The 23,840-nt window shown below is 48.7% G+C and overlaps 1 protein-coding gene across 1 annotated transcript in view; it reads left to right on the forward strand.

Annotated features, from left to right (window-relative positions):
* PPME1 (protein phosphatase methylesterase 1) overlaps positions 1 to 20,975 on the forward strand; it is a 35,708-nt gene extending 14,733 nt beyond the window's left edge. Inside the window, exons 2-14 of the mRNA XM_061458136.1 lie at positions 2,572 to 2,665; positions 5,163 to 5,255; positions 7,963 to 8,020; positions 8,540 to 8,591; positions 10,650 to 10,804; positions 11,816 to 11,906; positions 12,883 to 12,948; positions 13,628 to 13,760; positions 14,499 to 14,628; positions 15,277 to 15,321; positions 15,960 to 16,024; positions 16,923 to 16,990; positions 18,816 to 20,975. Of these exons, the coding sequence (XP_061314120.1) occupies positions 2,572 to 2,665; positions 5,163 to 5,255; positions 7,963 to 8,020; positions 8,540 to 8,591; positions 10,650 to 10,804; positions 11,816 to 11,906; positions 12,883 to 12,948; positions 13,628 to 13,760; positions 14,499 to 14,628; positions 15,277 to 15,321; positions 15,960 to 16,024; positions 16,923 to 16,990; positions 18,816 to 18,834 (1,069 nt within the window). The 3' untranslated portion in view covers positions 18,835 to 20,975. The remainder of the gene's footprint in view (positions 1 to 2,571; positions 2,666 to 5,162; positions 5,256 to 7,962; positions 8,021 to 8,539; positions 8,592 to 10,649; positions 10,805 to 11,815; positions 11,907 to 12,882; positions 12,949 to 13,627; positions 13,761 to 14,498; positions 14,629 to 15,276; positions 15,322 to 15,959; positions 16,025 to 16,922; positions 16,991 to 18,815) is intronic.
* The last annotated feature ends 2,865 nt before the right edge of the window (positions 20,976 to 23,840 follow it).

Below are 23,840 nucleotides of genomic sequence, written 5' to 3' on the forward strand. Positions count from 1 at the left end.
ACATTGGAGCCCAGGATACAGGATGAGTAACAGAGCACCATTTTAACAGCCTTTTTGCACTTCCTCTCTTCTGGGGGAGGCAGTCAGCAGAGAATATTGAAATCAAGCCTTGGCGTAGGGGTGAAAGACCTTCACAGGGGAACAATCCCTGTGGAAGGAAGTTTCTCCTCAATTCCTGGCTTCCTAAAGAAGTAGCAAAGAACAAGCAAAGCTCTTCAGTTGTACAGAAACAAAGCTCCTGTTTCCCCTGATATTTCTAGAGTATGAAATAGGAACCGACCACCTCCTGAATGGTCCAGATTCACTTCTGTGGGTTTCCAGACCTCAGTGCTGTTCCTGTCAAATTCCTGTTAAAAGAGATGTCACACACCTACATCAAGCCAGAGAACGTTAATCTCTGTTAGTGCCTCAGCCTAAATCTCATTCTCAGATTAAAGGAAAAATATCACATTCCAACCTCAGCCTTTCAAAGAATGCTGTAGATCAGGAAGAACATCCCTGGCAGTGTTCAAGGCCAGGCTGGACACAGGGGCTTGGAGCAAGCTGCTCTATGGAAGGGGTCCCTGCCCATGGCAGGGGGTTGGGACTGGATGATCTTAATGTGCTTTCCAACCCAAACCATTCCATGAGTGTACATTTTCTGAGTCACTCTAAGAACATAGAATCATAGAATGAATGAGGTTGGAAAAGCCCTTTCAGCTCATCCAGTCCAAGCGTTCCCAGCACTGCCAAGGCCACCACTGCCCCATGGCACTGAGGCCTCGTCTCCATGGGGTGTGAACCCTTGCAGGGCCGGTGCCTGCAGCCCTGCCCTGGGCAGCCTGTTCCAATGCCTGAGCACCCTCTGGGGCAGGAATTGTTCCTCAGCTCCATCTAAACCTGCCCTGGTGCAGCTTGAGGCCGGTTCCTCTTGTCCCATCCCTTGTTCCTTGGGAGCAGAGCCCAGCCCCTCCTGGCTCCATCCTCCTCTCAGGCACTTGTAGGCAGCCATCAGGTCCCCCCTGAGCCTTCTCTTCTCCACACTGAACCCCCCAAGTCCCTCAGCCCTTCCCCATCACACTTGGGCTCCAGGCCCTGCACCAGCTCCAGTGCCTTTCTCTTGACCCAAAGTGTTCATTGGCCTTTTTTTTGTGATGCTGTTCTCATGGTCCTTATAGTTAAAGGATAGATCTGGGAGCACAGCCTGAGTTAATGTAACCCTGTTCTTTTCCTTCACAATCCTGATGTTGCCCTGCATACAATATTGAAATAGAAATCTGCTTACAAATACGTTGAAGTTTTAGCTATTGCAATAAATTCCAGGAATCCTGAGGTGTGATTAGAACTTGGTGTTGCTGCTAACTTCAACCTGGTGGCTTTTGTGTGTTCTGCTCCCACCAGTGTTCCTGAGTTTCTTCTATATAACCCACTGCTCAGTTCTCTCTGTAGTTGTTCTGCAGCCACTCAGCCTTTGGAACAGGTTGACTCTTCAATTGAGTGATACTGCTTTTATAACGAAGAGGAGATTTCTAGGAAAGCTGTAATCCAACAAGTAATACACGGAAGGTAATAGTAATCATTAGCAAATAGCTGGCACTCTGCTTTTCATTGCAGTGGTGTCAAGGTGACTTCTGAGTGGGACTTACTCCTTTTCCTTTAATTATGATTCATGGGGTAAGTCATAAATTTGGGATGGCTTCCTGAGTTCCTGAGCACTCAGAGTCATGCCAGCATCAGGCTTGCTCTAAGGCTAGGGCAAGACCATTAAACAGAAGGGTATTTTCTTTGTCTGAGTTTGGAGAAGAAAAGGCTCCTTAAGGGGAGACCTGAGAGCAGCTCCAGTGCCTAAAGGGGTTCCAGGAAACCCAGAGAGGGGCTTGGGACAAGGGCCTGTAGGGCCAGGCCACGGGGAATGGCTTTAACCTGCCCAAGGGGAGACTGAGCTGAGCTCTTAGGCAGAAGCTCTTCCCTGTGAGGGTGCTGAGGCGCTGGCACAGGGTGCCCAGAGAAGCTGTGGCTGCCCCATCCCTGGCAGTGTTCAAGGCCAGGTTGGACACAGGGCTTGGAGCAAGCTGCTCTATGGAAGGTGTCCCTGCCCGTGGCAGGGGTTGGAGCTGGATGAGCTTTAAGTTCCCTTAGACTGAAACCAGTCTGTGATTTAATGACTTTTATCTCTGTTTTGGAGCACCTTATGTGTGGATGCAGATGGGGAGATTGTGCAGGAGCAGCATCACTCTGTGCCCTGTTCTTTTTCTTTTCCCTTGACTAAGGTCTGTGTATTCTAAAACACCATGGTCCAGTCTTCCTTGGTATTGGTTTACAAGAAAAATACTCCTCCCTCTGTGTCTTCACTAGTTACCTTGAGCATCTTTGTGATCTCCTTGGTCGGAGTAACAGGCAGGAAAGAAAGGGAGGATTTCCTTAGCGATAATGGATCACTGATTTTATATGGGGATTTCAGTAACATCATTTGCTTCTAGTCAACTGGTGTGTAACTCTGCTGTGTTCTCTTCAGGGAATTTAATGACACCTGTATTTAAATTAATGACTTTAAAAATACCTCTTTCTTACTGATGTTTTTTTGTCTTGCAGCCCTGGAAGGAAACGTGACTTTTCACCAGTGCTTTGGAGCCAGTACTTTGAATCTATGGAGGATGTCGTGGTAGAAAATGAGACTGGCAAGGATATATCCTTTTTTTCCCAGATGGAATTGTTCTTACTCTGAGTGACTGGAGCAGTTTTATGTGTTATTTAGTTCATTGGGGTTCTTTTCAACTTTTTAATGTACCACTACTCTTCTTTCATTTCTTCTTTTGCAGCAATCCGTATCAGTAACTAGAGCTGTCCCTTCTAAACTGACTGTGAGGATGTTGTGGCTGCTCCATCCCTGGCAGTGTTTAAGGCCAAGTTGGACACAGGGGCTTGGAGCAAGCTGCTCTATTGGAAGGTGTCCCACCCATGGCAGGGGGTTGGAGCTGGATGAGCTTTAAGGTCCCTTCCAACACAAACCTGTGATGATTTTATGATCTGATTGTACGGGAACCACTCATGCTGTTCCCACTAACACAAATGGCACAGAGGAAGCAGCATGTGAGTTCCCATATAAACACACCTGAGCTGTGGTTCCCTCCTTCTTGCACCTGAAATTATCAGTCCACTGGCTTGTGTGCAGACTGGGAAACTTCTTGCTCTGACCAAGGTGGAGGAGTTTATGCCCTAATAGGGTCTTCTGGCAGCATCAAACCAATTATGACTGCAGTGGTCTCATCTCCAAGGTCTCTTCTCCTTTTGCAAACATTCATATTTCTTCTATACTTCTTTTCAAGCTGACTCTTTGTTACTCTTCAGTTGTAGTTTAATCCAGTTAATAGCAGTCATCCTCTCTTAGGTGCTCAAATTGCTGTTGCGTCCATCCCATTTGCTACCTGGGAGCTTCCCAACAAGCATAGTGTGAGCAGGTGCTGGGACAAGGCTTCCCATCAGTCTTACCTTTGCCTACAGCTCTGGCAAAAGCAGGTTTGAGAGGTACTTCCAGGTCTCTCGACCTAATTGCAACATGAAACCATTGTAATCTGTGTTTAAATAACACAACCTTGTAGTTTTAATAGTTGCATCCTTTTTAAGCATGCATATTCTAGCTTGGCCATTAGGAAGAGTAAACTTCCAAGCTATTTTCCTCCAAATGCCAGTCAATTTAGAATTGAGTCTCTAATGCCAGCAGCATATTTGAGACGAGACAATTCTCTCTCCATGTTGTTTTGCTCAGTTTGTCATTATTTTCTGTCAACGAGAGGCATTTTTCCAGTTAATCCCATTAATTCTCCATGTTTTGCACCATGTCTGCTTCTGATGTAAATGCTGTGCACACGCCTGAGGCTTCATAAGTAGTAAAATGAAAAGGATAATGGACCTATTTGCATAGGTGATGTCCATAAGCATCCCAGGTTTAAGCAAATCTTAGTTGTTTGGGATTTATTCAGCTCCCTTTAACAGAAGCTCGAGCTCCTGTATGAAAGGTTATGGACAGATGTGTACTGACTTCATAAGTGGAGCTGGTGCCCACTGGTCTGCCCAGCTACCTGCTGCCATTCCATCAGATCTCATGTGGACAGACCCCAGCTGAAGAAACTGCTTAAGCTGACACAGGGTAACTGAAATGCCATAGGGAACACCTGCATGAACTGTTTGCCAACAGCAGATCCAAAGGGAACTGCAGAAAACCAATAAACAGCCTCGTCAGTAACAGCAGCAAGCAGGGTTGGGTTCAGCAGGATGCTTTTGTTCACCCCAAGAGCAGGAGAACAGTGGAGGGAGGTGAAACGTCTTGTCTGATCTGTTGGTCACAGTCCTGGGCACTGAACACACATCTCATGATTTCCAGTTCTGTGCCTTTCCCTAGGTGACATTGGTTTTAGTGATGGTTCAACTGATTTTTCTCCATCTAAATATATACTGTAAGGGATTTTAGCTGCTCTGGTGAAGCATCTTTGCTGTGTGTGTTCCAGAGAGTAATTACATTGCCTTAAAGATCTCATTTCCTGGCTTATCTGGCAGTTTTCCTTGGAAGTAATAAGGAATTACACCAAATCAAAACATGCTCCAAAGTGCTGGTCATGGTTTGCTTTTTCTTTTAGTTTTTGATGGAGTCACAGAATGGTTTGGGTTGGAAGAGACCTTAAATATCATTCAGGGAGGATTACATGGAAGAGGAGACCTGGGCAGCAGGAAAACAACTCTTAAAGCTTAAATCAAGTTGCATTTTGTCCCGGTTATGCTTGCACATGCCTGTTGGTAAGAGGAAAAATCATAGAACCATAGAATGAACTGGGTTGGAAAAGACCTTTAAGATTATCCAGGCCAACCATTGCCCATCAGTGCCAAGGCCACCACTGCCCCATGGCACTGAGGCCTCGTCTCCATGGGGTGTGAACCCTTGCAGGGATGGTCACTGCAGCCCTGCCCTGGGCAGCCTGTTCCAATGCCTGAGCACCCTCTGGGGCAGGAATTGTTCCTCAGCTCCATCTAAACCTGCCCTGGTGCAGCTTGAGGCCGTTTCCTCTTGTCATATCAAGCCTTGGGTGCACAAGGGTGGAAACAAACCCCTGTTGGGTACTGGGGACTCTAAAACAGACTCAGCCAAGTGACTTGAAGTAACCCTGTGGAATGTCCTTAACTGTTCATACACTTTTCGAATTTACAAGAGTGGATTGGAGGGGCCTGTCCTGCTGCTCTTACATGGTGGAGGCCATTCTGCTCTTTCCTGGGCTGTATTTACTGTAAGTAACCTGCTGCTTTATGCAAGTATGTGTCTGTGCGAATATAGTCATGTTAATGTGGAAGGCAACTCACCTCTCGGGTATGTTAAACACAGCAGAATCAGTTCAGAAGCTCTCTTATGATCTGTTTTGCACCTGATTCAGGTCTTCTAAATAGCTCCTGTGAATTTCCAAGGCATTTCTCTACGTACCATACCCATTTATTTTCCAGAAGGCTGCTTTTTCATGACTACCAGTGAAATTCCAGCAGCTTTATCTCATCATAATCCTATCTTTGTGTGTTGAAGCCCTGTTTGTCATGTCAAGGAATCTCCTTTGGTGCTCAAGCAACTCTGAGGTGGTGTCAGTAAGGGAGTGAGTGTGAGGACTGGCCAAACAAACATCTGTTCCACTCCATTCCCTTTGGAAAATGACAGGAGTTAAGGGAGAAAACCTCTGAAGGATGACAAGTAAAGTAAAATCACTTGCAGGGTGTGATTTTTATTTGGGACCTTATTAATACAGGGACTCTTCTCAACAGCATGATGCTCTAGGATGACTTCCATGGAGTAGTGACTGAAGTCTCTGTATCTACCCCATGCTTCTGGCTGGGTCATATACATTCCCTTTGGCCATTGGGCTGGACATGACTTAGTCTTTAAGCAGAGATTCAAATGAGTTACAAGCATGAACATTTCACAAGGGTCATCAGTGACTGCTCTTGATTTCCCCACGTGATTCCTGAGTAATCCTGGTGTAATCATAAACCACCTTATAATATAAGACACATTAGAAAAATACTTTGCCAACTGGGCTGTAATTGTGGTCTTGAATAGTACCCAAATTACAGTTCATTTTTAACTTTACCTGAACTGGAGACTGCTGCAGATCTGGGTCTCCTGAAACTGTTGGACTTTTAGTAAGCTGGAGATTTAAGGCTTAAGCCTGTAGGTACTTGCTTGTAGCTCACTAGTTGGTTGGATGCCTTTTACTCTTCTAGTTTAGTGCTTTTGTTATGCAGTGAAGGTCATTGCTTTTAGAGGCAGAAGCATGAAATCACATATTCCTTAGTTAAGGAAGAGGCTTCTTAAAAGTCGCTTCCACCCTTTGTAGAGCTCTATTTGCAATAGCAACACCAATACTATGTTGGCATTTTAAACCCCCTAGAGTTGAATCTAGCAGAGTGATTGCAGTCATCACACTGTATTTGCTTTATATGTTACTATATGTTGTTATAGCAATTAACAGAGATCACAGGCAGGATTCACATAGATTTACATCTCACACTTGAGACTGCATCTGCAGGAGGAAGCTGCCACAATTAGCTCATGCCTTTGCGTGGCTGCTATAGAATTACTTGCTGTGTGCATCTTGAAATGAAAGCTTGCCCCAGGCAATCAAGTGTTAAATGTTTGGGAAGAGCCAAATGTTAAAAAAAAAAACCCTGATCAAACCTTTCCCCTAAAAAACCAGGAAGAAATCCACATTGGGGAATATTGTGAGTAACCATTGATAAATAAAATAACAGCCTGCAGGAGCAGTGTGCTCCTTTCTGCTTTTGCTTATTGTCCTGGTAACATCCTGCATGGTGTTGGAGTGAGTCCAGAGGAGGCCACGGAGCTGCTGCGAGGGCTGGAGCAGCTCTGCTCTGGAGCCAGGCTGAGAGAGCTGGGCTGGGGCAGCCTGGAGAAGAGAAGGCTCCTGAAGGGGAGACCTGAGAGCAGCTCCAGTGCCTGAAGGGGCTGCAGGAAAGCTGGAGAGGGGCTTGGGACAAGGGCCTGTAGGGCCAGGCCAAGGGGAATGGCTTGAACCTGCCCGAGGGGAGACTGAGCTGAGCTCTTAGGCAGAAGCTCTTCCCTGGGAGGGTGCTGAGGCGCTGGCACAGGGTGCCCAGAGAAGCTGTGGCTGCCCCATCCCTGGCAGTGTTCAAGGCCAGGTTGGACACAGGGGCTTGGAGCAAGCTGCTTTGGTGGAAGGGGTCCCTGCCTGTGGCAGGGGTTGGAGCTGAATGAGCTTTAAGGTCCCCTCCAACCCAAACTTGGTTTCTTCTGTGAAATTCCCCCACTCCTGCAGGGCTGTTGTTTAAATAATCAATGATTCCTTAACATAGAAACCTGCCTTTCAACACTTAATAACTGTGATGCCTGAAATAACTTACAGAACTGGAGCTGTTGGGGACAAATAGAGCATAATCTTATTGCAGCCCTCCCTTACTTTAAAAAGATCCCTCACTTGTCCCCCCCAGTCCCTTTGGACTGACCAGTTTTTGTTCACTTCAACCTCACTGTAAAATTCTGTTCTTTGAGAGCAAATGGAATCTTTGCTACTTCATCTTCATCCCTGCTGTACAGCCAAGACTTAGCTTTGTCAGGCATGGGGAAGGGGAGGCATTACTTTGGTGTGTGATCCCACTGCTGCACTTCGGTTTTCAGAGGTGCCACAGAACTTGAATCCATTACCCTAGGAAACACTCCTAATGTCTTATGCACCATGGAATAAATGTCCTCAGATAGAAAGGATGGAGCTTTGGTGAATTAAGGATAGTTCATACAGAATATTCGTGCTTGCTTCTTGTGACACCTTGTGCAATCCAGGTTCAGCCACCTGGACTGTAGAAGGGGTTTTGTCACCTTTGCTGCTGTTTCGGGCTGTGCTTGCTGTTGTTAAGCCTGTTGTAGCTGAGGGGGTGGCACTTTGCAAATGACATCCTCTTTGTCCCCTCTTGCAGGCTGCAATCATTAACAGGATTCAGTGCAGGATTGTGGCTTTAGATCTCCGAGGGCATGGTAAGTGGAAGAAATCGAACCAAAATCACAAAAAGCATGTTCCACACTCTCATATTTTAAAGAAGATGTAACAAATCCCTGCTAAAAGGACTTAAAAAGCATCCTTAAGGCATCTCAGTGTTTATGCCAAAGCAGGGATGGAAAAGGGAGCTCTGCAGCTATCCATCCTCACGTGCCAGAAGTGAGACTCCCCGTGCCTTTGTGTGAGGCAGTGGTGGACTTGTTCCTTCTCACATACTGCTACCAAGCCCTTCCTTCATGTTTCATAACCCATAGCTGATCTTTACCATTAGAAATAAGCTCTGTTCTTTAGTTTTAAGGTACTCTGCAAATATGGAACATTATGGGGAGTGTTTCCAACTGTTCTGGTAACTTGGAGTTCTTCATTATTCATGTTAACTGTAGTAGCCTTGCTCTTAGTAACTGTGCCAAAAAGCTTTGTGCAGTTTCTGCTCTAAATCCTGAGGGGTTCTGAAGGTTTTCAGCTTGTGTGAACTTGACTTTTGCTTGTTCTTTCAGGAGAAACCAAAGTGAGGAATCCTGAAGATCTGTCTGCAGAGACTATGTCAAAGTAAGGATGCTGATGCTCTCTTTAGTGTTTCTCTGTTCACAAACCTTCATCTATTGAGAGCAGTAAACTGCTTGAGGACACACAGCCTCCGTTCAGGGAGCTGGAAGGTGGTTTCATTTCACATGAGTCTGGTAGTTATCCCTTCTTCTCCTTCCATTTTGGGACAGTTTAAATCTGTTTGGAATTAGATCTCTTCCAGCTAAGTCAGATTCCCAACTGAGTTGTTCTCCAGGCTTTAAACTCACTTTAAAGATCAGTGGCTTCACTGCAGTGAGCACTTTAAAGCTGCAACATGCTGTAACACCAGCAGAAGGGGATTTCTTTCCTTGGACATAACCAATTGGGGCATTTTAGCTTGAAATCACCAGTTTGGTGTCACCCCCAAAGTGTGGGGCACAGACTGAGACTTTAAAGCATGGAGGGAGTTGCTCTTTCAGGCTGCCATGACCTGCTTTGGGATGCAAATCTCCCTCTTGACAAAGCTGTAAGAAAAGCAAATCCCCACTGTTAAACTCATTGTTATGTCCATAGTTGGTACAAAGAGACTCTTGGCTATGAAACAATTAAATCATGAAGGATTTTGTAACCTTCCAATGAACAAATCCACTTGTCTTGTTGAGGGGAGGCCATGTGTGAAATGGATTCTGACTTCCATTGTGTACCTTATTGCTACTGCTAGTGGCTTGTCAGATCCTGATGTGGTGTTGTCCTGAGGAAACACTGTATGGAATGATGAGAATTTTTTAGATCTGAAGCAAAACTACTTGGGGGAGAACAAGTTCCTCTTGGTTTTAAAGCATTCTCTCCTTTTAGTAATGATCTTGGGAGTTATCCCTGACTTTAAATAGGAGCCTTAAATTATAGTTGGGTTTCATTTTTCTTCTCAAATCCTCAAGGAATTTTCTCTGACAGAGCAAACAAACTGGTCATCCTTGGGTTTTTGACTCATTTTCCAGTTGCAATACTGCTCAGGTCTCCTGTCTCTGAATGCTTTTAGGCAGGAAAGCAAATTTGGATGTCTTAAACTACAGTGCTCTGTCAGTCACAGAATCATAGAATGGTTTGGGTTGGAAAGGACCTTAAGATCATCCAGTTCCAAGCCCCCTGCCATGGGCAGGGACACCTCACACTAAACCATGGCACCCAAGGCTCTGTCCAACTTGGCCTTGAACGCTGCCAGGGATGGAGCATTCACAACTTCCTTGGGCAACCCATTCCAGTGCCTCAGCACCCTCACAGGGAAGAGCTTCTGCCTTATCTCCAACCTGAACTTCCCCTGTTTCAGTCTGAACCCATCACCCCTTGTCCTATCACTGCAGTCCCTGATGAAGAGTCCCTCCCCAGCATCCTTGCAGCCCCCTTCACACCCTGGAAGCTGCTCTGAGGTCTCCACGCAGCTTCTCTTCTCCAGGCTCAACAGCCCCAATGTTCTCAGCCTGGCTCCATACAGGAGCTGCTCCAGCCCCTGCTCATCCTCGTGGCCTCCTCTGGACTTGCTCCAACAGCTCCATGTCCTTCTGATGTTGGGGACCCCAGAACTGCACCCAGTGCTGCAAGTGGGGTCTCACCAGAGCAGAGTAGAGGGGCAGGATCACCTGCTGCTCATGCTGGGGATGCAGCCCAGCACATAGCAAGGTTCTGGGCCCACTTCCTCCTCCTCAGGGCTTCTCTAAATCACTTCTCTGCCCAGCCTGCAGCTATACCTGTACCCCAACCCAGGGCAGGATCTTGCTTTTTCTTTTATTAAAAGGCACTTAAATGAGCATTTTCCTTTAGTAAAAGCAGAAATGATGTGCTTGTTCAGGAGCAGTATTGGCTTGAATGATTTCCTGTATTGGTACCTAGATTAAATCACAGACTCATGGAGTGGTTGGGGTTGGAAAGGACTTTAAAGCTTATCTAGTGGTCAGAGAATAAATTTGTCTCAGTTACCTGTGGGTTGGAGCATACAGAGAGCTGCAAACGGGTCTTGGGTCTGTGCTATCTCCTCCTGCCATACAACTCTTCAGGAATACCTCAGGATACAGGCACCAACTAATGTGTGGTCTCATTTGGCAGAGATGTTGGCAACGTGGTGGAAGCTCTGTATGGGGACCTCCCGCCCCCCATCATGCTCATCGGGCACAGCATGGGGGGGGCCATCGCCGTGCACACGGCAGTCGCAAACCTGGTGCCAAGTTTACTGGGGCTCTGCATGATCGATGTGGTGGAAGGTGAGTGTGTGTCCCCTGGGATGGGGGTCTGTGTACTGGGATGGGGGTCTGTGCCCTGGGATGGGGGTCTGTGTCCTGGGATGGGGGTCTGTGTCCTGGGATGGGGTTCTGTGCCCTGGGATGGGGATCTGTGTCCTGGGATGGGGGTCTGTGTCCTGGGATGGAGATCTGTGCCCTGGGATGGGGTTCTGTCCCTTTGGATGGGGGTCTGTGCCCTGGGATGGGGGTCTGTCCCTTTGGATGGGGTTCTGTCCCTTTGGATGGGGGTCTGTCCCTTTGGATGGGGGTCTGTCCCTTTGGATGGGGTTCTGTCCCTTTGGATGGGGGTCTGTCCCTTTGGATGGGGGTCTGTGCCCTGGGATGGGGGTCTGTGCCCTGGGATGGGGGTCTGTGTCCTGGGATGGGGGTCTGTGCCCTGGGATGGGGGTCTGTGCCCTGGGATGGGGGTCTGTGCCCTGGGATGGGGGTCTGTGTCCTGGGATGGAGTTCTGTGCCCTGGGATGGAGTTCTGTGCCCTGGGATGGGGTTCTGGCCCTTTAGATGGGGTTCTGTCTTCCACGCAGGTCTTTCATGCCCAAGTCCCCAAATCCAGAAGGTTTTGCCCAGTTTTAATCCAATGCTGAGTCCATCCTACACAAAAGTGTTTCTGCTGTCACACTTCCTTTTGCTTTTCCCAGACAGACAGAGTTTGCTGTTTTCCCTGTAATTTCTTTGCAATACTTTCTTGTTAGAGGGGAGGAGGGTGGCTTTTGATAGGATGCATGGTGTATTGTTAGTGATTATTGCCTTCTCTTATTATCTGAATGTCCTGTATCTTCAAATATTAATTTCCTAATGTGGGAGCAGGTATGGCTTTGGGCTTAGGAGTACTGAGTTGTGCTTTCCTTAACAGCATTAAATCCCCAGTGAGCTCCAGCTCTCTCTGAGGGTGTTCCCTGGGAGCCAGTTCTCTGTAGAGGGATGTGGCAATAATTTCATCAGATGCCATAAAGTTACAATACTTGGTTTTAGGTACAGCCATGGATGCACTGAACAGCATGCAGAACTTCTTAAGGAGTCGTCCCAAAACATTCAAGTCACTGGAGAATGCCATTGAGTGGAGGTAATGCGTGAGCTTATGTAGTCCCCAAAATCATGGAATCCCAGACTGGTTTGGGTTGGAAGGGAACTTAAAGCTCCTCCAGTTCCAACCCCCTGTCACAGGCAGGGACCCCTTCCACTGGAGCAGCTTGCTCCAAGGCCCTGTGTCCAACCTGGCCTTGAACACTGCCAGGGATGGGGCAGCCACAGCTTCTCTGGGCACCCTGTGCCAGCGCCTCAGCACCCTCCCAGGGAAGAGCTTCTGCCTAAGAGCTCAGCTCAGTCTCCCCTCTGGCAGGTTGAAGCCATTCCCCTTGGCCTGTCCCTACAGGCCCTTGTCCCAAGCCCCTCTCTGGGTTTCCTGCAGCCCCTTCAGGCACTGGAGCTGCTCTCAGGTCTCCCCTTCAGGAGCCTTCTCTTCTCCAGGCTGCCCCAGCCCAGTTCTCTCAGCCTGTCATTAATTTCCCAGGAGAGTTGGCTGGGCACTGGGGAAGGATCCTCTTAAGAGTTTCAACTGATGGAAAGCCTCATGATATGAATTGCAGCTTCCTTGTAAGTGTCCCATCTCTTACAGAAGAGCTTGAGACATTGTTCCCATGTGTAAAAACAGGATTCAGCAAGAATTACTTTTACATTTGGCAGATGAGTTGTGGAAGGGAGAGGTTTTATGGTTACATTTGTAAGTTGGCCTACAGCAAGCCCATATCTGCTCCCAAATACCCACGTTGTTTCTGACTTCTCCCTGTCCCCTGCAATGAAATGGGTACAACCCTATTTCAGTGTTACCCCACCACTGCTTTTAAATCCACAGTTACAGTGACAGTGAGGGTTCAGGTAGGTCAGTGTGTAGCATGAGCCACTGCAAATGGCTGAGAATGGGATGTTTTGGGGAAATAATGAGCTGCAGAAGGGTTTTACTCCTGTTTCTGAGCCAGAGAGTTCCTACTTTTGTAACTATTTGTGCCCTTCTTGTGATTTTAGTTTTATTTCTTCCCTAGTGTAAAAAGTGGACAGATAAGAAACCTTGAATCTGCCAGAGTGTCTATGGTCGGTCAAGTCAAACAGTAGGTGGTTTTTGGTTGATTTTGGTATTTAAACCTCTTAGAATCATCTTTTCTGGTTTGCAATGCCACAAATGCACTTGAAAGGGGAGATTTCTTTTAGCAAATACAGATTTCTTACCATTTGATCACAGCTGATGCCAGCAGCAGCAAAAATCCACCTAGAGCCATGTTTTAACTGCTGCTGGTTGTGCATTCCTTGGGTTGTCTGGGTTTCTGCACACATTAAGAAACAAGTGTCAGTCTGATGCCTTCTCAGAAATCCTGTCCTAAATCAAACTGACCTTCTGGGTATGGACTCTGTCTCCCTTTTAGTAATGCTTTATTTACCTGTTGCATTTGGGGAGTGATCTGGGGTGGGTTGTGAGGATCCGAGTAACCTGGTTGTACCACTCTAATCCTTGATATATCCAAAGCCTTTACAAATACCTCATACTCCATGAAGTAAAGCAGTTGTTGATTGTTTGACCACTTTCTGCCTCTGTTTGCATTGATAATTGCTCTGGGATACACATGCTGCACAGGCACTTGGTCCCATGGCTGCTCATGACTGTGTCTTCCATCCAAAGCTACTTTGAAGCTTGAAAACACTTTTTCAGCCACTGTCTGAGAAATTGCTGAACACTTCACGTTGAAACCTGCTCTGTTTGGCAGGGAATCATTTTCTGGTTTTATTTCCCAGGTGTGAAGGGGCTGCAAGCCCTGAATGTCCTAAAGCCATAGTGGAGGGTATTATTGAAGAGGAGGAGGAGGAGGAAGAGAATGAGGAAGGGGGAGGCTCTGTCAACAAGAGGAAGAAAGAAGATGACACAGAGGTAGGCAGTTTCTTGCTGTGTTTTCAGCTGTGTTTGCACAATGTTCCCATGAAGAGCAGCCACCAGTAGTGATCCAGATCATCCTAATATAAAAGGGGGCAACTCCAGGGACTGAAAACTTTATACTGGGAATGTTGTTTTCCTCCTTCATCTCGTGCCACCAGTTCTATCTTGGACTGTTACCTGAAAACCTGGGTTTGGTTTCCTTTCCTGAGCTGCTCACAGGTTTAATGTGTGTCTCCTGAAATAAGGCTTCTGGCCTGAATGGGAAACGCTCTGTTCTGAGTCTTTGTGCTGTTTTTGTTCACTTCCAAGGCACGGGAGCATTCAGGAGCTCATCCAGATGATTGCAACCCAGGAATGTAAATTCCTCAAGGAAAATCACTGGAGCCAGCTTAGCCCCTTGTATTTCTGTGTCACCTGAGAGCCAAGTGTGAACGTTCAGACCATTTGCAAGTTATTTGTGCCAGTAAAACCAAGCAAATTGAGCACCTTGAATACTTCAGCGTTCTCTTGATCTGTAGGTGCAGGTCCTGCTGACTTTCTTGTTCCCTACTCGTGTACTTTGGCTTCATTTGGGGAGGAATTTAGGAGCAAGGAGGCTCATCCCCTTGGAATCACCTCCACCAGAGGGAGCCAGTTATTTCCTAGATGGACTTCCAAGTGGCCCTCAAGTTCATTTATCTCAGCTGCTTGAATGATGCCTAATGCAGAGCTCTGCCTTTTTCCTCCCTGCAGACAAAGAAGGAGCACTTATACACGTGGCGAATCGAACTGGCGAAAACAGAGAAGTACTGGGATGGCTGGTTCAGGGGCTTGTCAAACCTCTTCCTGAGCTGCCCAACGCCAAAGCTCTTGCTTTTAGCTGGTATGTGGCTCTTCCAGTCCTGCTCAGCTTCAGTGGCTGTTGGCTTCACTGATGTCCTGCTTGGATTTCAGGGAATAGGGTTTGGCTTATGCCTTTTTCCAAGAACACCAGACCTCTCTGTTCCACCTTGGCTTCTCTACATATCTTCAACTGTAAAACCATCCATTTAATCCATGCCAACCTGGAATTAGTACAGAACCTCTAACATCAAACTAGCATGTAATGGCATACTGTGTATGGCTGCTGTTGGAGGGGTGGGTTTGTTCTATGATGTGGGAGAGGGGCAAACAGGACAGATCCCAGCTGCCCTTCAGCCTCCATTACTATCTGGGCATGAGTTGAACTTCATTTCAACTGAAAGCCAAGTTTTTGATGTTCTGCAGCCAGGGATAGACCCTTTTTTGTGCCTTAATAGGAAATACAGTGTGTAACCAAGACAAATACCCTTTTAAATTGTAAGGAGGGATGTTTTCTTGCATTTTGGACTGGGATTTTTCCCTGTCACTTTACTCTCTTGAGGTGCAGCAGGGAAGTGTCCTTATGGTAGGTGTCAGGGATGTTTCTTCTGTTAAATCCCTCTGTCAAAGTAAAGAGTAAAGCTCTGCTTAGACAGTCATATTTCCAATCCATCTCTTTATTTGATTGTAGGTGTTGACAGGCTGGATAAAGATCTAACAATTGGACAGATGCAAGGTAAATATTTAATACTGTTACTCTGTCTTATGGTAGTGCTCTTTTTGGGTGGTAGCTTGTTGCTATGGGTACATACAGGAGGAAGAGCTGGAATGGCCTCTCACCAGCTGCAGTCTGTATCAAAACAAGTGCACATGAATTCGTCCATCCCAAAGTGTCTGGTTGTAGGGCAAGTGGGGAAGTTGAGAAGGGGAAGGCTGCATCAGGAGTTGTGAAGGGCTGTTGCCATGGTTCTCATTGAGTCTAGTGTTCAGCTCCAGACATGGAGCTGCCACACTTCTCTTGGATCAGAATGATCATGAGGGCTTCCTTCTTTTTAAGTCCCTTCCAGCCCAAACCATTCTATGATTCTATGAATTAAGCAGCTGATTCTGGCTTTGGAAACTGCTGTGTGTACTATATAATCTGCTCTGGACTTCTGTGCTTTCCCTGCTCTGTCTTCACACATGATATAGTGAGATCTAGTGAGGTTTGTTGCTAAAGAATCTGTTTTAGAAGAGTTCCTAAATTCAGAGTGCTGTTAAGGGTGTAGTGTGTGATGTTTCCTGTGTACACACAAACTGCTTGTCTAAACCATTGCTGTCAGAAATCAAGGTCATTTAAACAGCAGCTCCAGTGATGACTCTCTTGATCCACAGGGAAGTTTCAGATGCAGGTCCTCCCACAGTGTGGCCATGCAGTCCATGAAGATGCTCCAGACAAGGTGAGCAACACCACTGGGGGGTTGAAGCTAGAAAAGTCATGGTCTTCACAGCTTAAATGCAAGTGGGGTCTGCGCCTTCCTATGATGCAGAGATTTTACCTCGGGGGCAATTTTTGGCACATCATAACTGGCCATTGGCAACTGGCTATTGGAGAGTGGTGAGGCACTGGCAGAGGGTGCCCAGAGAAGCTGTGGCTGCCCCATCCCTGGCAGTGTTCAAGGCCAGGTTGGACACAGGGGCTTGGAGCAAGCTGCTCCAGTGGAAGGGGTCCCTGCCCGTGGCAGGGGTTGGAGCTGGAAGAGCTTTAAGGTCCCTTCAACCCAAACCAGTCCATGGTTCTATGACAGAAGTAGCAATGTGGTGGAGCTGATGGAGCCTGTGGTTGGAAACACATCTGGTTTTAAGGCTTGTTCTGCACTGACCACTGTGAGGGTAAAACTCAGCCTTTCTGTGCTTCACTGGTCTGAAATAGGGTTTTTATCTAAACACATGAAGTTCTTAGATTGTTTTTCTTTTTAATATACATTCTAAGCAATGATATTACTGTCAGGATTTCTCCTTTATGGGAATAACTTGCTTCATGATCTCACCACATCCTTTTTCCCCTGCTGAACTTAGGCATTGTTGTAAGAATTACTGAAAGAGGTGGAGAAAGAGTTTGGTCAGATTGTGAGATCAGTGTCAGAGTAAGGCTGGAAGCATGTAGCTCCTTTTGGTTTCTTCTATAAAAGCATGTTATACAGAGCCCTTAACCTTAAAGGGGCAAACTTGATTCAGCAAGAGGACCTGAGGGCACGATCTGTTGTTGGAAATGCTTCAGGCTTTGAAAACCACCTGGGTTTCTTGTTATCTTCATGTCCCTTTTAAGTCTGACCCATATCCTTCCCCTTTCCTCAGGTTGCTGAAGCTGTTGCGACGTTCCTGATCCGTCACAGGTTTACAGAGCCCATCGGTGGATTCCAGTGGTAAGGCTCTGTGTGTGCTAGAGCTGTGCAGTCCTTGGGCAGAGCTGGGCTCTTACTGCCTGTGTGTTTGGCTCCCGGTGTGGGAGGCTGGAGTTCTAGCACGACGCTAAAAGCACATGTAACCAAACAGCTTTGAGTCACAGCCAGTAATGCAGGGACATTAATGCAGGGTCCTGCACATGGGTGAGGGCAATCCCAGCACAAACCCAGGCTGGGGGAGACTGAATGGAGCAGCCTGAGGAGAAGGACTTGGGGTGCTGGGTGAGGAGAAGCTCCCCATGACCCGGCTTCAGTGTGTGCTTGAGCCCAGAACCCCCCCCTGTGTGGTGGGCTGCACCCCCAGAGCGTGAGCAGCAGCTCAGGGAGGGGATCCTGCCCCTCTGCTGTGTGAAGGGGAGACCCCCCTGCAGCCCTGATCCAGCTCTGGGGCAGCAGCACAAGAGGGATGTGGAGCTGTTGGAGCGAGGCCAGAGGAGGCCATGGAGCTGCTGCGAGGGCTGGAGCAGCTCTGCTCTGGAGCCAGGCTGAGAGAGCTGGGCTGGGGCAGCCTGGAGAAGAGAAGGCTCCTGAAGGGGAGACCTGAGAGCAGCTCCAGTGCCTGAAGGGGCTGCAGGAAAGCTGGAGAGGGGCTTGGGACACCCAAGGTGTCCCTGCCCATGGCAGGGAGTTGGAACTGGATGAGCTTTAAGGTCCCTTCCAACCCAAACCATTCTACGACTGTATGATTTGAAGATCACATTCTCTTTAAACTTCTCACGTACTAACTTGTCTTAATGAAACCTCCTTCCTTGGATGGGAGCAATGAATCCTCCCATTCTGATACCTTTCTTCTTAGCCTGCCAAAAGGCAGAATTATAAGTTTTATGGTATTTAGCTTAAATAATATTTTACTTAAATAATCAAGGCCCTGTGTTTTGGAAACAACTTGCGCCACACTGGCCAAGAAATACTGATGGGATTAGATGAGTAAAGGATGTGCTTCGCTTTGCAGACTTCCTCATGTGTTTTCATATCAGAGTGAACTGGAGAAGCCAGGTCTCTGCCAGCAGCCACAACGGTGAAAGGAGGTTGTGACTGATAAGGTTGATTGGAAAAACACCCAAAGTCTTAGTTACACACCCTAAACTAATAAATAAACCAAGCTCAGAAGGTGCAGGTCTGCTTTGGGATCATCTTTCAGCTGAATGGTAAAATAAGCAGGTTTTTAAGCAGTTTCTTAAGCATTCCTGAGAAATCTTCCTGCTTTTAGCTAAGAAGTCCTCAACAAAAGCCCCAAAACGTGTGATGCTGTAGGACTGGCAACGCTAAAGAGGTGTTGCTGGATGATCTCTTCCTTTTATCCCCCTTTATCCTGTGCCCTTGGGGGTGAAACAGTGGAAATGCAGGACTCTGGGCTGCGTATTTTGAATCAGTGCAAGGATATGGTGTAGGTTGATGTGTAAATGGTGAGGGGAGGGATAAGACCAAAGGGCTGCAGTGTAATGTTGAATCTCCACCAGGTATTTGACAACCTGTGCTGTCCTGAGGGTCTGATCTGCTGCTCCTGCTATTATGGTTTTAGCAAAAACAGCTTTAAAGCAAGAGGCTTGGAGGAAGGGAGGTGGCTTGAGTGTGCTTTAAGCCACATACCAAGCTTTTGTGCTTCTCACTGCTTTTATAGCTTACAAGTTACCGTTGAGTGCATTAATGCTGGTTCTGTTCTGCATGATAGATGTCTTTTGGCCTTGTTTACCAGCTGAATTTAGGCTGTTGCAGAGTCAATCTGCAGAGAATACCTTGGTTTTAACGTGTGACTTCTCTTCCACTCTCCTTTTTCCCCTCCTAGTGTGTTTCCTGCTTGTTAATACCCTGGTGTTCTCCAGCACTGAGTCCTGTTGTAAATAAACTGCACCAGAGGCCACTGTGATGTATCCATATCCTTTCATCTCTCCAGTTCAGCGGCAGTGAGAAGTTGGTGTGAGATCCATCCCCCTTAGAACTAGTTCTCCAGAATGTGTAAATGTTTAGGGACTTCCTTGCTGGGAAGCAGCTTGAACTGAAGGCCATGAGAAGCTCTTCAGGCCCTCAGAAGTGGGCTCCCCTCTGCTGCCACAAGGAAAGAGCTCCTGAAATCCCAAGTAGTTGATCATAACTCCATCAATTCTCAGGCTTTCTTGGACCCAACTGCAAAGGGGCTGTTGGCAGTCCAGATCCATCGAGGGCATTGCAGCGTAGCCAAAAGGCTTCAGGATTTCTCCGTGGAATTGTCTCATCGTCTTTGAAGTGCCCCTTAGGTTTGCTTTTTATACACACATCTATTTCCCCTAAAGCAACAAGGAATTGGCTTCATTGGGAGCTCAGGTTTTGCCTCACCAGTGCCAACCTTATGGGTTAGGCTGCAGGAAGAGCCCAGATGCTGTCTCCTGAGCAAGGTTGGATGGGCCTGTAAACCAAAAAGATGAGGGGGGACCCTGAGCTCCATTCCGGAGTCTTACAGCTTTCTTAATAACTCATTTCAAGTTCTTGCTGAGAAAGACATCCTGGATAAGTCCATCTGCTGCAGAAGATAACAGGCAGGAGCCTCTGGACCTGTGTTTGTGGGGAAGACCCAAGAGCAGCACTAACAACATGCTCAACAGGCCTGGAACGTGTTTCTGCTTCCCTCCTTTGCGCTGCTGCACACAACTGAGCAGAGATCAGCACCTTTCGGATGAGAGAAATGGAAGATGCTCACAAGATAAAACCCTGGAAGAGTTTGGAGCCTGTCCTGCTGCTGCATTGCTCCAATACTCTCCAGTATTGGAGGAAAGACCTTGTTTTCACTGTCACCCTCGACCAGTTTGCTGCCTGCCTTCCGGATACCCATGTAAATGCCGTAGCTGCACGGAGAGCTTTGCTTCAGGGTTCAATTATCCACAGACAGTTTGCCAGGTTGCTGAAAGCAATCACTGGAAGAACAAGCAGACGTGTTTTGGAGCAGTTTTCCTCAGTGTTTTGCCAGTGGATGTCTGAAATCCCTTTTTCTTTTGCCTCGTGTCCCTACCCCTCGATGCTGTATGATGGAAGCAGCGTTTAACGCTGGTTTGCTGAGGCAGAGTTCTGTTGTTGGCCTGATTCTGGGAGCTGTGATGTCTGCGTCCTGTGACAAGAGCTGTCATGAATTCTTGGCCTTTGAGAGGTGCAGGTGGGGTGAAGGGAGATGGCGTGAAGAGCTGGCAAAGCCTGGTTGGGCTTTGGTGTTCCCCCGATGGAGGCCTCCCTCATCTCCTCTGCTTCATTCACATGTGAGCCCTGGGCACAGCGGTCGTGGCCTTGCTCTGCATCCCTTCCCTGACCCATCAGGGTGGGAGATGCCTGGATTAGAGACAAGCTTCATCCCAGAGGGCTCTCCTCTCTCCTGGCACGTCACCCATCGGCACTCAGGTGTTCAAAGAGCAATTGTTGGCTCCCAGCACTTCCCTGTGTAAGTCACTGTGTTAATTCCTGCATTGCTTTGCTAGCACCTTGGTGTAATGTCCACCCCGGTTTAGTTGCTGATGGATTACGTGGAGTTGAGGTGCAAAACAGCACTTTTCCCAAGCTGTATCCTGCAGATTGGCAAAACCCTCGGTCCTTTCCCGATGATCCCTGTGCTCAAACTGTTAGAGATGAAACAATGCCGTGTGTTATGTCCAGAGGCTGGTTAAGCATGTGCCTGTTGTCATACTCATGAATGGTCTTGGTCAAGCCACATTCCTCCGTGCTGAAGTCATGTTGGAGCAGCTGGCTTTGAGGGATTCAGTGCGGTAACTCCTCGCCGTTGCCTCTCCCCCCTTTCATTGGCTTTCCCTCTATGTGAGCTCTCAAACCACCCGAGCCCTCCATGGAGAAGCAGATCCGTTTTGTATCCCGTCGAAGCCCCTCTGGAAGGTGAATGGCAGCTTCGGAATCCTCCGGGCTCCCTGGAATTCTGTTTTGTTGTTAACATTGGAGAAGTGAGTGGGAAACAATAAAGAATTCAACAGCCTCTTGAATGTGACATTGCTCCGTGCCGAGCTCACACAGAGGACGTGCAGGGGCTCCCATAGTCCTGGCTGCACTGAGAGGTGACAACAGGGACAGCAGCACTTGGGAAGGGGGGGCTGGAGGAGGAATTCCTTTTGGCTGTGTCAAGCCCCAAGCGTTTTGAGACTGTCTGAAGAGTGTTAATGCTGCTGTGTGGTTTCTTGTCCTGTTTCAGGGAGCTACAAGCGGAGATGGATGGTGCAGCCGTGGTGAAATGAAGTGCAGGGAGAGGAAATGTTCTCTTTGACTCATGAAAAATGGGGCACTATAGAACCCCCCCCTGAATTACCATCTTCTGCTGCGTTTTTCCACGGCCTGCAGCATTGTACTGTGTGTTAAAGAGCACATAAAGAGGAGGAGGGTGGCTGGAATGAAAGGACATTTGGGTTTCAGCTGGCACTAGACTGAGCTGAGCTCTTAGGCAGAAGCTCTTCCCTAGGAGGGTGCTGAGGCGCTGGCACAGGGTGCCCAGAGAAGCTGTGGCTGCCCCATCCCTGGCAGTGTTCAAGGCCAGGTTGGACACAGGGGCTTGGAGCAAGCTGCTCCAGTGGAAGGGGTCCCTGCCCGTGGCAGGGGTTGGGGCTGGAGGAGCTTTAAGCTCCCTTCAACCCAACCCATTCCATGATTCTCTGATTCTGTGCAATCTCTCCCGATTTCCTGCAGTTGTTGCATTGAGGAGCAGTGGAAACTTTCACAGTGGAAAATCCCAAGGCTTGGCAGGAGCAGAGGATGCAGTTTGGGTTAGTCACAGGGCTCGCTCACATCAAACCCAGCGCCCGGATTTATGTGCACCGGAGCAAACCAGCGGTGCCTCGGAGATCCCGGGAGCACTGGGATTGCTGGAAAAGCTCTTTCCTGTATGCCAAAGCACATAGTTCTGCTTGGGCTGCAGATCCTGCTCACGCTGAGCTCACTGCCTGTGTCTGCACGCATTTCACCCGGCACAGCTCCTCCGTGCTGCTGTCTGGAGCTGGAGGTGACTGGGGTGATAGATGCCTACGGGTGCAGCCGCTCAGTGTTTGGTTGCTGAATCATGGTGCTGTCAGAGCTCGTTTCTCTTTTGAGCCTTATCTTTGTCTTCAGCCTGCCCTGGGCCAGATGTGAAGTGGGTGGGAGACGATACCAAAGCCGGTTAAGAACAGTGATGCTTCTCGTGGCTGTGGTCACAACGCAGAGATCCTCAGGCTGTTACAAGCAGGGGTCTTCCCTCTGACTGTGACAGTGGGCTTTCAGACGTGAGGCACCCATAGGGAATCCCTTTTCCCCCCTTTTGGCAAGGGAAGGGACTGGGCAACCTGAGAAAGCCCATTTCAGCCCTGGTACCCACTTTGTGATTGCTGAGATGACAGCAGGTGGAGGGAGGTCATTGTCCCCCTCTGCTGCATGAAGGGGAGACCCCCCTGCAGCCCTGAGCCAGCTCTGGGGCAGCAGCACAAGAGGGACGTGGAGCTGTTGGAGCGAGGCCAGAGGAGGCCATGGAGCTGCTGCGAGGGCTGGAGCAGCTCTGCTCTGGAGCCAGGCTGAGAGAGCTGGGCTGGGGCAGCCTGGAGAAGAGAAGGCTCCTGAAGGGGAGACCTGAGAGCAGCTCCAGTGCCTGAAGGGGCTGCAGGAAAGCTGGAGAGGGGCTTGGGACAAGGGCCTGTAGGGCCAGGCCAAGGGGAATGGCTTTAACCTGCCCGAGGGGAGACTGAGCTGAGCTCTTAGGCAGAAGCTCTTCCCTGTGAGGGTGCTGAGGCGCTGGCACAGGGTGCCCAGAGAAGCTGTGGCTGCCCCATCCCTGGCAGTGCTCAAGGCCAGGTTGGACACAGGGGCTTGGAGCAAGCTGCTCTATGGAAGGGGTCCCTGCCCGTGGCAGGGGTTGGAGCTGGAGGAGCTTTAAGGTCCCTTCAACCCAAACCGGGCTGGGATTTGAGGACTTCTGAAAGTCCTAGAAATGGGAAAATCCCGCTCAGATCTGCCCTGGTGATGGAAACTGCTCCTGCCTGGCCACACGGGTCTAAGCCCACGGTCAGGAAGCTCTCAGAGGTGATTCTGTGACAGATCTCAGCCAGACCGGGGCAGTTCAGAGCACGCCTCCTCACTCTTCCTCCCTCCACTGGGTGATGGCAACAGGACAAAGCCCCTGCTCAGCTTCTTGCTCAGAGGGACCGTGCCAGGAGTCCAGAAACCCTCAGTTCCCACCTTCCACAGGGCCTTCAGAGCGGAGGAGCCCCCGGCAGCTACCAGCAGGAGAGACTTTAGCACTGATTTGCTTCCTCCCCTCCGCTATTGCTTTGGAGTTTGGGTGCAGAAGGAGCTGGGGGGGAGGTCTCCAGCTGGGAGCCCTTCACTGGTTTGAACTGGTGCTCAGCACTGCTTCAAACCTAGCCCGGGGTCTCCAGGTAAGGCCAAAGCCACGGTGCATGGGTTGGGGTTCCCCATAACCACGTGGCCATGGTGCATTCTAACCCCATCTCTGAGCCTGGTGCTCTGCTCCCACCCCAAACCCACCAGTTCTGTGCCCACACCTGCCTCCCTCTGCCCTGATGCATCCGGATCCGATGGGGTGATGCTGGGGGCTTCATTCCAAGCTTTCCTGTTGGATGCTTGGCTGGTTTTGGCCAAGCTTTCCCTGCTGGGGTGAGCTCTATCCACATGCTGCTGTCTCCATAAGGAAGATGTGTGTGTGTCAGCTCCCTGCCCGCCTCATCCCCTCGTGTCCTGTTCCCTGTCCTACAAATAAAGCATTTGTGAAAAGCCTGGAGTGGGAATTCCTCCTTTTCCCTTCCTTCAGCTCCAGCCCTCGGCCTCCTCAGGGCACCCTGGCGAGGAAGAGTGTGAGTACATC

Source organism: Pezoporus flaviventris, unplaced genomic scaffold, assembly GCF_033815535.1.
Source record: "Pezoporus flaviventris isolate CSIRO_AGI_PZ_B2104156 unplaced genomic scaffold, CSIRO_AGI_Pfla_v1 ptg000025l, whole genome shotgun sequence".
NCBI classification, from domain to species: domain Eukaryota; kingdom Metazoa; phylum Chordata; class Aves; order Psittaciformes; family Psittacidae; genus Pezoporus; species Pezoporus flaviventris.